Here is a 15,939-nt window from a genome sequence, read left to right as displayed (position 1 = left end):
TTTATTTTATTTTTGAGACAGGGTCTCACTCTGTCACCTGGACTAGAGTGCAGTGGTATCGTCATAGCTCACTGCAACCTCAAACTCCTGGGCTCAAGCGATCCTCCTGCCTCACCCTCCCAAGCAGCCAGTATTACAGGTGCATGCCACCATGCTTGGCTAAATTTCCTCAGGCTGGCTTAATATAATTTATTTAATCATAGTTTTATATAATTTAGCTTTTAATAATAGCTTCGTTTGTCGGGTGTGGTGGCTCATGCCTGTAATCCTAGCACTCTGGGAGGCTGAGGCGGGCAGATTGCTCGAGGTCAGGAGTTCGAAACCAGCCTGAGCAAGAGCGAGACCCCGTCTCTACTATAAATAGAAAGAAATTAATTGGCCAACTAATACATATATAGAAAAAATTAGCCAGGCATGGTGGCACATGCCTGTAGTCCCAGCTACTCGGGAGGCTGAGGCAGGAGGATCGCTTGAGCCCAGGAGTTTGAGGTTGCTGTGAGCTAGGCTGACGCCATGGCACTCACTCTAGCCTGGGCAACAAAGTGAGACTCTGTCTCAAAATAAATAAATAAATAAATAATAATAATAGCTTCGTTTAACAACAAACTTGCAAAATGCCTGAAAATTTAACCATCAACTTTCATGAGCCAGTACAAATCAGTTCCAGCACACTGGAAGGACCCTGGAAAAGTCTTCTCTTTCATCATGTATATATTTCTTTCCCACTGGTATGTCACAAAAGCCTGAAAATACACCAACTGAAATTTACTTCTTTGATCTGAGCTCTGCATTTAGTGTACTAAGAGTAAGACCAGAAATAAGGACACTTAGATTGTAATCCTAGTCTTTTCATGAACTAGCTGTGTGACCTTGACCTATTTGAACCCCAGGTTCCTCATCTATAGAATAAGAGGGTTAGATAACTGATGTTCTTAAATGTCTCTTTCAGATGTGTTTGTAAATGTGTGTGTCCACAATTCTATTGAGGTAAAATTGATATACAACAAACTGGACACATTTACTAGTACAATTTGATGAGTTTTGACTGGAATCATCACCAAAAACAAGATAATGAGCATATCCACCATTCTCAAAAGTTTTCTTTTGCCTTTCTAAAGAGCATCCCTTCCTCTCACAACCCTGTCCCCAAGTAATCACTGATCCATTTTCTGTCACTAAAATTCTAAGAATACTTAGAATTTTCTAGAATTTTATAACATTGGAACCATACAGTATGTACCCTTTTTTGTCTAGCTTCTTCCACTAAGTATATTTATTCTGAGACTCATCCATATTGCTGCATGTATCAATAACTTCTTCCTTTTTGTTTGCTGCATTCCATTGTAAGGATGTAGCACAATTTGTTCATGCATTTGTCTGTTGATGGACATTTGAGTTGTTTCTAGGTGTTGGGTATTACGAACAAAGCTGCTATGAACATTTATGTATAAATTGTTGTGTAGACATTTGCTTTCATTTCTCTTGGGTAAATACCTAGGAATGAAATGCCTTGTTTGTGTGGTAGGTAAATATTTAACACTGTGGAAAACTGACAAACTTTGTTCCAAAGTGGACGTACAATTTTACATTCCCAAGAAACAGTGCACAGGAGTTCCATCATATGGAAATACTTCATATGGTCAATCTTTTTAATTTTAGCCTTTCTAGTGGATGTGTAGTGGTATCTCATTGTGGTTTTAGTTTACATTTCCCTAAGGAATAATGATGATGAGTGTCTTTTCATATGCTTATTTTTAAGTCTATATCTTCTTTGGTTATGTGTCTGTTCAAATTTTTTCCATTTCAAAAATTGAGTCATTTTTCCTTTAATTATAAAGTTGTACAAGTTCTTTATATTAATATATTCTAGATAGTTCTTTGTCAGATACATGTTTTGCAGATACTAATATTTTATCCCAGTTTCAGCTTGCCTTTTTAATTTTGTAACAGTCTTTTGAAAAACAGAACTTTTTAATTTTGATGAAGTCTAATTTATTGATCACTTTACTTTTTTATTATTATTTTATTATTTTAATATTATACAAATTTTTTACATTCACTCACATTGAAAGTGTCGTTACACTACTTTGATATTTTTTTTAAAGTTCTTTCATTCCTTAACATTTTTATTTTTTATTTATTTTTATTTTTTTTTATTTCGGCATATTATGGGGGTACAGATTTTGAGGTTTCAATAAATGCCCTTTCCCCCCCTCCCCCCACAAGTCTGAGTCTCCATCATGACCATCCCCCAGATGGTGCACATCTCACTCATTATGTATGTATATACCCGCCCCCCCCACCTGCCCAATACCCTATTACTGTAGTACCTATGTGTCCACTTAGGTGCTACTCAGTTAATACCAGTTTGCTGATGAGTATATGTGGTACTTGTTTTTCCATTCTTGGGATACTTCACTTAGTAGTATGGGTTCCAGCTCTAACCAGGAAAATATAAGATGTGCTATATCACCATTGTTCCTTGGTATACATATACCACATTTTATTAATCCATTCTTGGATTGATGGGCACTTGGGCTGTTTCCACAGCCTTGCAATTATGAATCTTAAAGCAATACAAGTGAATCTACACATTTCCCTCTGAGCACTGCATTAACTATATCCCACAAATATGTCTCATGTTTTTTTCATTCAGTTTAAAATACTTTCTAATTTCCCTTAAGACTTCCTCTTTGAGCCATAAATTATTTAGAAGTGTTATTTTCCAAATATTTGGGAGTTTTCCACATATCTTTCTTCTATTGACTTTTAATTTAATTCCATGTAATCAGAGAACATACTTTGTATGACTTGGATCCTTTAACTTTATTGAGGCTTGTTATATGACTCAGATATGGTCTATCTTGGGAAATGTTCAATGTACACTTGAAAAGAATATGTTTTCTGTCATTGTTGGCTGAGTGTTATATAAACTTCAATTAGGTCAATTTTATTACTTGTGTTATTCAAATCTTGTATATTCTTACTGATTTTCTGTATCCTTGGTCTATCAATGATTGAAAGAAAGATGTTGCAATCTCTGACTAAAATTGTGGGTTTCTCTATTTCTCCTCAGGTTCAATCAGTTTTTGCTTCATGTATTTTGAATCTCTGTTATTAGACTCGTATGTATTTAGCATTATTTTGTCCTCATGATGAATTAGCCACTTTATCAGTATGAAATGGTACTCTTTATCTCTGGTAGTACTCTTTGCTTTGCAATCTACTTCTCTGATAGTAATAGTCATTCTAGCTTTGTAAAAAGTAATATTAACATGGTATATCTTTTCTTATCTTTTATGTTTAACTTATTTATTGGTTTTATACTTAAGTAGGTAGCATATAGTTTGGGTCTTCAAAACTTTTTTCCCATTCTGCAAATATCAGCCTTTAAAAGGGTTGCTGTGAGACAATTAACTTTAATATGATTATTGATGTTTCTGTTTTAACCTACCATCTTGCTATTTTTTTATTTGTCCCAACTCTTCCTGTTATCCAATGTCTAGAAATAATTGTTGTTTCATATATTTTGCTCATTTTTTTGAGTTAAGATGGGATGGTAAATCCAGTGACTGTTACTTCATCATTGCTAGAAGTAAAAGTCCTTCAAGTTTTGTGTTTCTCATAAGATTTGTTGTTCTGTGTTTTATAGACATTAGCCGTGTCATTTATATGTGTCAAATGTTTTTCCAGTTTACCACTAGCCTTTTCATTTTATTTATGATGTATTTTTTCATAAAGAGGTTTTTAACTTTGATGTTACCAATCTTTTAGTTTTTCCTTTGGGTTTTTGTGTCATGCTTATAAATACCTGCCTTATATTTTCTTCTAAATCATTGTGCTTTAAAAGAAGAAAAATAACTCCTCAGTATGATTGAGTTTTATTTTACATCAAGTTTATTAATTATAAAAGCAATACATGCACATGGTAAAAACATCAAGTGGAACAGAGGGCTACAGATGAAAAGTTACTTTCCTCTTCTCCCCACCATCCCTGTTTGCCAAATTCCTCTTGCCAGGGTAAGTGTTAGCAGTTTCTTGAATATATCCTTCCATAGATTTTCCAGATATATACACATGCATATATATCCTTTTGTACACAAACTGGACACACACAGAGAATTCTGCAATTTTTCATTTAACATTGTATCTTTGAGTTCTTAATGTGACTGAGTTTTATCAGATGTTTCCCAGACTGACAGAGAAACTAGGGCAGTCAGAGAACATGGTAGGGGAAGTGCATGGGAAAAGACATATTCATTTCTATAAAGGCAACACTTAGCACAAATCATGGCACATAATAAATGTTCAATAAATATGTGTTAAATAACTAAAGGTAAAGAAGGACTTGAGAAAACTGAAGACAAACTGAGATCTTGACCATTTTTCTCAGGACAGACCTATTCTCCTTACTGAACAATACCATTTCCCAGAGTGGCAGGGAATAATTCAAGATGATGGATGAAGACATCAAGCAGCTGGGCTCTTCTACAGCCTCTCGCCTGCAATAACTTCCCCATATGTGTCTCTTCCTCCACTAGATTCACTGCCTTGAGCACACACATTTAGTTCAAATGTACAGTTCACACTGACCACACAGCAAGAAAATCAAGGAGCTCAATGACTATTCAGCTGAGTTATACTACAGATACACACTCACACAAATTAATTGATGACTACTGTGAAGTAGGCCATGTTGAGAAATGGCCTTACAAGGTCAATGTCACTTTATCCCCATTTTATAGATAAGAAAATTGAGGTTCCAGGAATCTGAGTGACATATTCAGTGTCACACAGCTAGTTACATTAGTAGCTTCCAAAGACAATTCTACAGTTTAATAAGGTCACCGTACTTTCTGTTAATACCATGTCACATTCCCTTCTGTTTCACTTTGTCCTATTTTCCTTCTCTTTCTCCACTTGCTCCATATGGCGTTTTGTGGAAGCTAGGCAGAGATAGAAACTGGGAGTTCTGTAGGATCCATGTTAGGCTATGCAAGGTGCTGGCTGGGATGAAGACTGAATCAGTCTTAAGAGCCCATTGGGAAGTTATTAACAGTTCATAAAGGGGCTGAGACTGAGAATTGGAGAGCACCCACAAGAGCTTAGGATTATGGGTATTGTGGCAGCTCAAAAAATTCTAATGCAAACATTTCTCTCTCCCTAGGTTCTTTTTCCCTGTGTTTGCGAGCTGCTCACAAACACAGACCTGTTGCTCTGCAGTCTTAAAGCCACTGACCACTATACCTTTACCTATCTCAATCCTATTCATTCTTCATCGTCTCACCTCCTCTATGAAGCCTTTACCTATTAGTCCAGCTTACTCCTCTCTCTTTTGTGAATTACAAATTTATTTAAAATCAGCACCATAATATATAACATATATTTGTATATTCTCTTATTCTTTAATCACTTCAAGTATCTTGTTTCTTTGTGTGTACTCATGTGTTTTTTCTATTGTTTCCCTGCATGGTCTGGGCATTGGAAGACCTGTCTGGATTCCAGTCTCAGCTCTCACAGTAATGAGCTATGTGACCTGCAGCTAGTCACAACTGCTCTGAGCCTCATCTTCCCACCTTTCAGGATTCTTATAAAAGTATAGTAAACATTGTAACACAATATATGAGTGTAAGGTATTATTGCTGAAGACATATGAACTAAGGTGCTTCTGTCTTTTACATCCTACTTAGTGGACGGTTCTACATAAGAAATAGCAATCATTGCTTCTTGTTTCACACTAGTATCCTCAGCAAAGGTTAATGATTTGGAAAAATAATACTGCACAACTGTTAAAGATGGCGCCAGATGGAGGGGGTCTATATGCAGTCACTTCAAGGACTCTCTTTGGAAACTACCAGGTGATTCCAGGCTTGCTCATTTTTAAAGCTTCCATCTTTCTAAATGTATCTTCATGTAAATGATCGGTATCAATGCTGTGAAAAGGAAAACAAAATCTTGTGTTAAGTCAAGCCACGAGATGCCTGTAGCAGCTTTCATATTCTCAAGGTTAATATTCCCATCACACTTGGTCCATGGCACCACTCAATTATTTCATCCACTCTGTTATCTACCTCCTCCTCCAGCCTTAGCTCCTTTCTTTGAGTCTTGAAAGATAAAATGCTTAATTTCCTCTTGGATTCTCACTCCTGCTCCCCCTGCTTTATCCAAGGCCCTGTTCCATTAGCCCATTAGTTCCCACTCCTGTGGCTGCAACCTCTTCTCTATGGGCTCCTTTCTCTCTCCTTGTTTTATCTGTCTCAAAACAAGGCAAAAAAGAAAAATAACAACTACCTACTTCCTCCAGACCCACAACTCCCTCCAGCTACAACCTTACATCTCTTCTCCTTTTCACAAGCTTCTTGAAAAAATAATCTCTGCTCTCTTCTTGTACTTCGTTTTCTTTCATCTCTTCAAGTCATTGCAATATGGTTTTTGGCCCCACCATACTACTAAAATAACCCTTGACAAGGTAACCTATAACCTCCTAATTGCTAAATCCAATGGACACTTTTCAGTGTGGATCCTATTGGACCTCTCTGCTGCATTTGATACTGCTGAGCAATTCTTCCTTGAAATGTGTTTTTCTCTTAGCTTCCAGGACACCATTCTCTCCCGGTTCTCTCCATGGGTTTTCCTTTCTATAACCACCTCTTCAAAATTGGTATTTCCCAGAACTTAATCCCCAGAGGCATTCCTCAGAGGTTTGTCTCTTATCACTCTTCCTAGCAGATCTCATCCAATGTCACGGCTTCAGCTATCATCTCTGGAGATGATCACATTCCAGGGCACACTCCTATATCCAACTGCCTACCTACCAGAAAACTTCCTGAGTGTCCTCCAGGCACTTCAAACTCAATATGTGTATCCCCAATTAAAACCCATTTACTATTAAAAAAAAAGTGTAAGTTCTTTCAAGTGTGAAGCTTGAGGTACAGGTTTTAATAGATAGAAGCTAATCTTCATCTAGCAAAGTGAAATGAGTGACCCTGTTAATTTTGTAATTGTAAGCTATGTGGACATTTAATGCCATAGAAGTGTAATAAGACCTTTAGAATCTTTTCAGTGATTTAGCAAAAGGTGCCTTACCTCCTGATATGTAGAACTCAGTGCTAGAGAGGAGGGGGGTCAACTTGCTTAGGAAGCCCAGAAGTCTTCTGAGAGTTAAGAGACCAGGTACTCTCTACGTCCCTTCTTTCCCAATATAGAATTAGGAACATGTATTAAGACGAGCTAGGGAGTTTTATCTAAGGCCCAGTGCTTGGGAAAGGCATCAAGATCCCTTACATAAAATTACCTTGAAGAAAGAGGAAGGCTTAATTGGTGTCCCTAGCTCAACTCAAGGGCCTAAATCTTCGTGGGCAAGCAGGCTTCAGCACATATATACCTGTGGCTGATTAAAGGTGCTCCTCTAGACTCAGCCACCCTGACACATATGGTACTTCACAGAGCAACAGCTGCACATTTGGGTGTAGATTAAGTTATCTGTAACCTCAGAGCCCGAGTATAATGCCACTGCAGGGCTGGCACAGTTCTTGCACCAAGCTTCTGTCAGACAGTGTAGGATCAGTTTTCAAGATAAAGCCCAGGTGGCAGCAAGAAACAGCAGCAGCAGACTGATTCTCCATCTAGCTTTAGAAACAAAACTGGGCCCCATCGTTAGGGCCAGTTTTGGAAAGGTGGGGTGAGGAGAGGCCTCAAAATGTACCACTGCTAGAGCATGTGAGAGAAAGAGAGACATGAGTGAATTTTCACTGAGAATTCTGCTAACAGGTCTTATTCATCACACATGGTATGCTAGGTGCTGACTACCTCCCAAGCCTTGTTTCTTGACACACTCTGCTTTATACTTCATGCTCCAACAATATTAAATTTCCTAGAGATGCCTCATCCCCATCCATATCAGGTACCGTAACCATGCTATTTATCACATGGGTACCTTTGCTCATGCCATCTCCTAGGTCTGGACTACACTTCTCCATACTTACCCCCATTTCCCCTGGCTATAGTCGTAATACTAAACTCAGGTGGCCTTTCCTCCAAGAAGCTTTCCCTGACCTTCTTGGGCTAGGTTAGTTGTATCCGCCATGCCTCCCTTAATACCTCATGATTATATCATTGTGTTAATCAGTTTATGTGCCTGTCTCTACCACTAAGCCCACTGGCCCTTGAGAGCACAGATCATGTCTCATATCTTATTCATTCTTATTTCCCTAGCACCCAGCAAATTTGCCTGGCATATACGAGGTATTTAGCAAGTGATTGCAGAAGGAATGAAGGTGAGCTTTGTCAATCTGAGGCCAGAATCCCTTCTTTTCTCTTGGACTTCTGAGTGTATAAACACTTTGTCTTTATTGAACATATCATTTACTGTCTCCTTGCCTTGCCCCTCAGATGCTCTAAATTACTAACTGGTCTCCTATATGTACTTACTATATGCAAGGCACTGTGCCATGAAGTTTACAGGGGGAAATACGGTGAGAAATAAGATATAGACCCTGCACTTAAGGAGCTTTTAGAAAATAAGCTTCTTCCTGCCTTTACAATTTCCAAAGATGACTATCCTTCTAGGAGGATCTCCTGGATTTACTGCTCTCCAGCCTACCACACTAAATGATCCATGACCTCACCTTACTTGGGTAAGTATATATTTATATTGATTTCAGTTTTGTCTTATGTATATTCAAAACATTCCAAATTTATTTGAGATCAGCAAATCATGTCTACTCTGTGTATGTGTGTCCTTTATTTTGTATTCAGAGCTGTTACTGAACACTACTTGTTGATTGACAATTTACAAGTGTTTGAAGGTTGGACTGAAAACACAATAAAAGCATTCTGGTTAAAAGACAAAGCTCAAGGCCAGGAGCAGTGACTCATGCCTGTAATCCCAATACTTGGGGAGGCCAAGGTGGGAGGATCACTTGAGCCCAGGAGTTCAAGACCAGCCTGAGCAACATAGTGAGACCCTGTTTCTACAAAAAATAAGAAAAATTAGCTGGGTGGGGTTACACCTGCCTGTAGTCCCAACTACTTGGGAGGCTGAGGCAGGAGGATTTCTTGAGCCCAGGAGTTTGAGGATGCAGTGAGTTATGAGAGCACCACTGCATTCCAGCGTGGGTGGCAGAGCAAGATCCTATCACAAACAAACAAAGTTTGAGGGAAACAGGAAATGGTGCAGCAATTTACAATTAAAATGACAAATTTTATGAAATATATATTCTACTATGATTAAAAAATAGCAACAACAGGCCGGGCGTGGTGGCTCACTCCTATAATCCTAGCACTCTGGGAGGCCGAGGCAGGTGGATTGCTCAAGGTCAGGAGTTCGAAACCAGCCTGAGCAAGAGCGAGACCCCGTCTCTACTATAAATAGAAAGAAATTAACTGGCCAACTAATACATAGAGAAAAAAAATTAGCCGGGCATGGTGGCGCATGCCTGTAGTCCCAGCTACTCAGGAGGCTGAGGCAGAAGGATTGTTTGAGCCCAGGAGTTTGAGGTTGCTGTCAGCTAGGCTGACACCACAGCACTCACTCTAGCCTGGGCAACAAAGTGAGACTCTGTCTCAAAAAAAAAAAAAAAAAAAAAAAACATAGCAACAACAACAACAAAAAAAAAACAAATATTGGGCTTCGCTCATGCCTGTAATCCTAGCACTCTGGGAGGCCAACGCAGGAGGATCATTTGAAGCCAGGAATTGAAGACCAGCCTGAGCAAGATCGAGACCCATCTCTACTAAAAATAGAAAAAATTAGCCAGGCATAGTGGTGCATACCTGTAGTCCCAGCTACTTGATTTGAGTTTGAGGTTGCTGTGAGCTAGGCTGATGCCATGGCACTCTAACCTGGACGACAGAGCAAGACTCTGTCTCAAAAAACAAAAACAAACAAATAAAAAATACCCCCCCCAAAAAAATAATCCCCCAAATATTGGCATGCCATCACCAACAAAATAATTTTTTCTTGCTGCTATTTAGGACCTTTACTGCAATGTACACACTGTGGAGTGCTACCATTTAAATTATTCTACATTTAAAGAAACATTAAAGTTGATTGTTGAGCTTATTTCAACCTGTTGATAATAAACATTTCATCCACATCTTTCTGTGAAAGACACCATGGAGATCCCTAACCTTTGAGGCTTACTTATCATATTGTAAAAAATTCCCTCCGCTTAGGCAATAATCACCACACTCTTGAGCCTTTGAAACTAAAAGACTTCACTTTGCTAGTAGAGAACCAGCTTCTGTTTTAGCCAGATTTGTAATCAAGCCATTATGCTGTTTTCATTTATGCTTCAGTCCATCAAATTGGCTTGGGAATGTGGAATTTTTGCACTCGACCTTTATTTTCCATTATGTGTTCCAATTCTGAATGCCAGAAACAAATGGTCATTTGGCCACTGGTTAGCTGCCAACAGAGCATGGCTGTATTCTAATTAAGAATTACTTTGTGTGGCATGCCAGCCTGCTGAGCTGGCAGATGGACCCTGACCAGAGAGGGTCAAGACCTCCACCCTGTGTAACTGCACCATTATGGCTTCATCCCGTTGAGACTCGAAGACTCTCAAAATGTACAAATTAAGCCCTCTAGCAGGTATTAGAAGTGGAAACACAAAAAGCCTGACATTTATGGAGTACCTCCTATGTGCCAAGGATTGTATGGGTAGATTTATAACTGCTGTCTCAATTCAATCCCCATGTTATCCCCAGGTAGACAGGTACTAGCATTATTCCCGTTTTACAGACTGAGGTTAAGTAAGCACGATCAAGTACCTAGTAGATGCTAGACCTAGGATTTGAACCAGACCTAGTAAAATCTAGATCCTATGCTTTTTCCTATACCATGTTGCTTCGCTTGGCTGTGAGATACAGAGCTGCCTGTTCTCTGCCTCTCTGCCTGCTCCTGTGTCCAAGGAAAACAGGCCTATTGGTAATTTCACTTACTTTACTAGTAAGGTAAAGTAGGTTTGGCCTGCTTTCTGTTTTTCTTCTCTTTCCTCACTGCAATGGGCTATGACCAAATCCAACATTCCTGTCCTGACTCTTTTCCTCCCACTCCCCCCACCACAGTGACTTACTAGAACGTCTGAAGTTTACATATTGGATGAATCAGTGCATCACACAGCGTTTGCACTCCAAAATCCCTGAGGTCATTTCCACTCAAGTCCAGCAATATTAGGTTCTCATTTCTGTTGAGGACAGAGGCAAGGGCTCCACAGCACGCATCTGTGAGATGACATTCTGCTAACCTGCGAGGGATTGAAGATTCAAGAAAGAAATCAGTTTTATCCCAAGTTCTTCAGTGACCATCCCTTTCACATCCAGCCTAGAAAAAAAGTTAGGTAGACAAAGGGTCCCTGTGCACTTACCACAAGGTCTGTAGTTTACAGCAGGGATGCTTCAGCCCTTCACACAGCACCTGCATGCCCTCGTCCCCTAAGGCGTTGTCACTGAGGTCAAGGACTCTCAGGTGTTCATTGGTGTAGAGTGCATTGCACAAATCCTGACAACATGCTCCAGTCAGGTGACAGGTCCACAATCTGTCAGAAGTAAGGTAGAGAAGGTTGGCATCATTTCATTTGCACTGGGCCACTTTAAGAGTTGTGTTTGCCCATTAGAAAACCACATTAGAAAATAAAAGTGTCAAGTAAAAAAACATCCCTTGGACCAGGGCCAGGCAGAGATTGTGGAGAAAGGATGATTTATTCCCCCTAAATTATTTGGTTCTTCATTTATTGCTTCCTTGGAGATTCAATCACCAGGCCAAAAAATACTCATTTAATTTTGGGAGTTGCTGAAACATCAGGAAACTCTGCCTGTGGCTATAGTCCATGATACTTACGCCAGATCCTTTAACTGACAATCAGGCTGTTTTAATCCTTCGCACAGCAATTTCAGCCCCAAATCTTCAATTTTGTTATTAATTAGAAGCAGCCTTGTCAAGCTCCGGGTAGAGCTCAGGACTTGGGCAAGGGGCTCACAACAAGCTGCAGAGAGGGAACATTCAGAAAGCCTAGAAGGATGGGGACACCAAGGTGGCTGTTAACTATGGCAGCAGAGAGTCCCAATGACCCTCAAATGCCAAGGCCCATGAGAAGGACAAGCAAACACTTACACAAGATTCTCAATTATACCCTTTGCATGCTTCAGACCTTCACAGAGATGCTGAACTCCTGTGTCCCCCAGGGCATTGGCAAACACAAAGAGCTCTTTTAGAGTCTGACTCATTTGCAAGAAAGAAGAGAGCTCCACACAGCTAGCATCCGTAAGGTAACATGTGCTCAAGCTATCCAGAGAAAAAGAAAAGAAAAATCAGCTACTGCCATCATTTTGGCTTCCTAGAAATGTTCTGCCCACTAAGCTAAGTCCAAGCCATCCTTTAATTTCCAGCTCCTGCCTCCCCCCCCCCACCTCCTTCACACAACCTCCTTCTGGGGTCTCCAGCCCACAGTGACCTCCCCCTCTTCCCTGGGCTCGTCTGGCATTTTTAAATGATTCCACAGTATTTGGTACCTATCTGTGTGTCCTTAAGGGTATCCTTGTCACTTGTAAAACTTCTAGTAACTCTACTCACATCCAGCCCAGTATTGGGTACATAGTAGGTATTCTTTCATATAGTTAATATTTAATTAGCATCATTCCTGTAAACACACAGAACTGTGGTATACTAGAAAGAATATGAGATTTGGAGACAGATTTTGGAGTCACATCCTGAATTTTTAGCAATCTCACTTCAGACAAGAAACTTTTCCCCGATCCTAGTTTTCTCATCTGTACAATGGGGATAAGAAATCCCACCTTACATGGTTATTGTACGGAATGAATAAAGTGAAATAACTTCTGGCAAGGACCAAGCACATAGCAGCCACTCAACAAATTTCAACAGTCATAAGATGGCACCAGATGGTTCTGAGAAACTTACTCTAGTTTCTCCACTTTACAGTTGGAGTGCCTGAGACCTTCACAAAGATACTTCACCCCTCTGTCCCCCAGGGGATTTTCACTCAGGTCCAGCTCAGTGAGATGTGGGTTGCAAATGAGAACAGAGGCAAGATACTTGCAAACAGCCTCTGAGCTTTCTGGGAGAAGGCTAGCACACAACCTGGAAGGAACAATGTACAGAGACAAAATTGGCACTTTTTAGTATAGCAGTCATTCCCATCCACAATACTGCATAAGCAGAGAAAATTAAGACCCACACATACAAAGACCCCCAATCTTGAGCATGTCACAGCCCCTTATCCCCTATGGCAAGAACTTGTGCAGTGCTTCTAAAACAATGCGTCTCACAAGTGGAAACTCAATAAATGTTGACTGCCTGAAAAAATAAAAGGGTTGGTAGGAAATATTAAGATGATATAATCTCATTTTAAATCCTTATATGAATTTAGCACTCTATCTCATATCTTCTTTCAAATCCCAGGGGGAAAATTCTATAATCATCCTTCATAGATTTTATAGCCAAATGGTATCTCTTTTTCTCTTATCTAAATGTCATTATTTATTAATTTGCCATCCTTAAAGACACTCAGCCCATCACTACCATCCATATAATATTCTTTCTTTGGCACAAAGTGTGTTTTTTATGACCTCCCTGTCTTCTCAATCTTTGTTTCTCCATATTAAGCAGTCCAATTCCTTGAACCATTTCTCTTCAACTTTTTTCCATCACTTTCAAGAATTTCTAGATACACGCTACAATCTTTGAATGTTTAATTTCTTCTTGACTTACCAGGCTCTAAACTCAGTCTTGAAAACAGCTCATAACGAGATGTAATTGTATCTCCCCAATTTATAAATTTTAAATAGAGGCATGCTGCATAAAAATGAGTTTTCAAAGTGGATTTTTAAAAGCTTTAATGCTACAGAGATTTTGCTTTAAAAAATCCCACATATATATTGTGATAGTTAATTTCATGTGTCAATTTGGCTAAGCCATGGTACCCAAATATTTTGTCAAACATTATTCTAGATGTTTCTGTGAAGGTACTTTTTAGATGAAATTAACATTTTAATCAGTAAACTTTGAGTAGATTGCCCTCCATAATATGGGTGGGCCTCATCCAATCAGTTGAAAGCCTTAATAGAAAAAGACTGACTTCCTCAGAAGAAAAAGGAATTCTGCCAGCAGACAGCCTTCAGACGTGAACTGCAACATTGGCTCTTTCCTGTTTCTAGTCTGCCAGCCTGACCTGCAGACTTTGGACTTGCCAGCCTCCATAACTGCATGAGGCAATTAAAAAAAAAATAAATCTGTCTCTGTCATTCTCTCTCTGTCTTTTTATACACACACACACACACACACACACACACACGCACGCACACACACCCTATTGGTTCTGTTTCTCTGAAGAACCCTAATACATATATGATGACAAATTTTTTATTAAGGTGATTATTATGGACTTGAAGTCAGACACATCTAGGTTTTGAATTATGCCTCTGCCATCATTCCTAGGTTAATGATAATGGGCCTCCATTTTCTCATCTGCTAAATAATCTGGACCTCTCATAGCTGTTGTGCAGATTAAAAGAAATCATATATACAAAGCATTCAGCACAATGCTTAGGACAAACTAATTGCTCAATAGGTGTGAGTTATTCTCACTGATGATATTATCACTTAAAATGAAAATTGTCTTCATAAGCTTGTTACATAGGAACAATTGTAGTAACTGCCACTTTTATTCTTCCCTTCCATGACTCCTTGACGTGTTTGGATCATATGGCATCCATCTTGAGTTGCATATTTTTCAAATATTCTTGCAGAATGAAAACTAACAGTTACAACTTACTTGAGCTTCTGTAATTTGCAATTTGGATCTTTCAAGCCTTCACAGAGCAATTTCAAAGCTGAAGCTTCCAGTTTTGTTTCACTAAATTCCAGCTCAGTGAGCCACTGATTGGTGCTAAGAACAGCTGCTAGAGCACCACAAGAAGCAGGAGAGATAAGGCACCGGTACAACCTTTAGAGAACAGAAGAATAACCTCATTACCTTATTCATGCTCTCCCCCCACAGAAACAGAAATTGACCGATAAATGATATGAATACAAACAACAAATTAACCTGTTAAGAGTTACCTCAATGTCTGTAATATACAGTTGGGCTGTTTTAATCCTTCACATAGAAACTTCATTCCTGAATCTTCCAGGGTATTTTTTACAAATTCCAAATCTGTCAGATACTGGTTGGTTTCAAATACTGCAGAGAGGTCCCTACCACAAGAAGCTGTGAGGTGACAGAAAATCAGTCTGTGTGGAGAAAAACACATTTCAAGAAAAAAAAAATAAGGCTCTCTTTAAAGGTACTTGTTTGCATCTTACTGGTGTAATAAATTATTTCAATTCATTCAACAATTAATTTATTGGGTGCCTACCTCTGTACTACATGCTGAAAACACAGAGATAATTAAGACACAGACCATTCTCTCAAGGAGGGCCCAGTTAATAGGGAAAAAAGATTAGAAAATCATGAGTCATAATATGGTGTGAGGAATACCGCAAGAGGTATGCACAAGGTATGATGGGGACACAGAGAGGTTGCCCAATTCAGCCTAGCTTGAGGTGGGGTTTGGAAGATCAAAAAATACTTAGAAGAGGAAGAAATGCTTGAGTGTTGTCATGAAAGGGGAATAAAACATGAACAGGAGTTAGGTGAATGTGGAGAATGGGAGTGGAGAGAGCAGGAGGGGCTGAGGGACAATCCATGAATGGAGCAGCCTGTGCAAAGGCCAGGAAACAAGAGAGAAGATGCTTCAATTGAGAAACTGCAAATTATTTGTTATGAACTATTTTAAATGACTGGAAGGATATATACCAAACCATTAACATTGGTTATCTCCCAGGTTGGGAAAGGGTGAAATTATAAAAAGACATGTATTTTCCAAGTACATAAAAAATATTTACAATGAGCAGACCTTACTGGGAAAACAATGTAT

The 15,939-nt window shown here is 39.2% G+C and overlaps 1 protein-coding gene across 1 annotated transcript in view; it reads right to left on the bottom strand.

Annotated features, from left to right (window-relative positions):
* Positions 1–3,874: 3,874 nt before the first annotated feature.
* LOC105863480 (NACHT, LRR and PYD domains-containing protein 12) overlaps positions 3,875–15,939 on the bottom strand; it is a 39,067-nt gene continuing 27,002 nt past the window's right edge. Inside the window, exons 7-14 of the mRNA XM_075999076.1 lie at positions 15,083–15,253; positions 14,796–14,966; positions 12,923–13,102; positions 12,116–12,286; positions 11,843–12,013; positions 11,370–11,540; positions 11,079–11,249; positions 3,875–5,933 (exon numbers count right to left, since the gene is read on the bottom strand). Of these exons, the coding sequence (XP_075855191.1) occupies positions 5,852–5,933; positions 11,079–11,249; positions 11,370–11,540; positions 11,843–12,013; positions 12,116–12,286; positions 12,923–13,102; positions 14,796–14,966; positions 15,083–15,253 (1,288 nt within the window). The 3' untranslated portion in view covers positions 3,875–5,851. The remainder of the gene's footprint in view (positions 5,934–11,078; positions 11,250–11,369; positions 11,541–11,842; positions 12,014–12,115; positions 12,287–12,922; positions 13,103–14,795; positions 14,967–15,082; positions 15,254–15,939) is intronic.

The sequence above is a fragment of the Microcebus murinus genome, chromosome X (genome assembly GCF_040939455.1).
Source record: "Microcebus murinus isolate Inina chromosome X, M.murinus_Inina_mat1.0, whole genome shotgun sequence".
Taxonomy (NCBI): Eukaryota; Metazoa; Chordata; class Mammalia; order Primates; family Cheirogaleidae; genus Microcebus; species Microcebus murinus.
The sequence above is the reverse complement of the archived record's forward strand: the minus strand, read 5'-3'. Positions and strand labels throughout refer to the sequence as shown.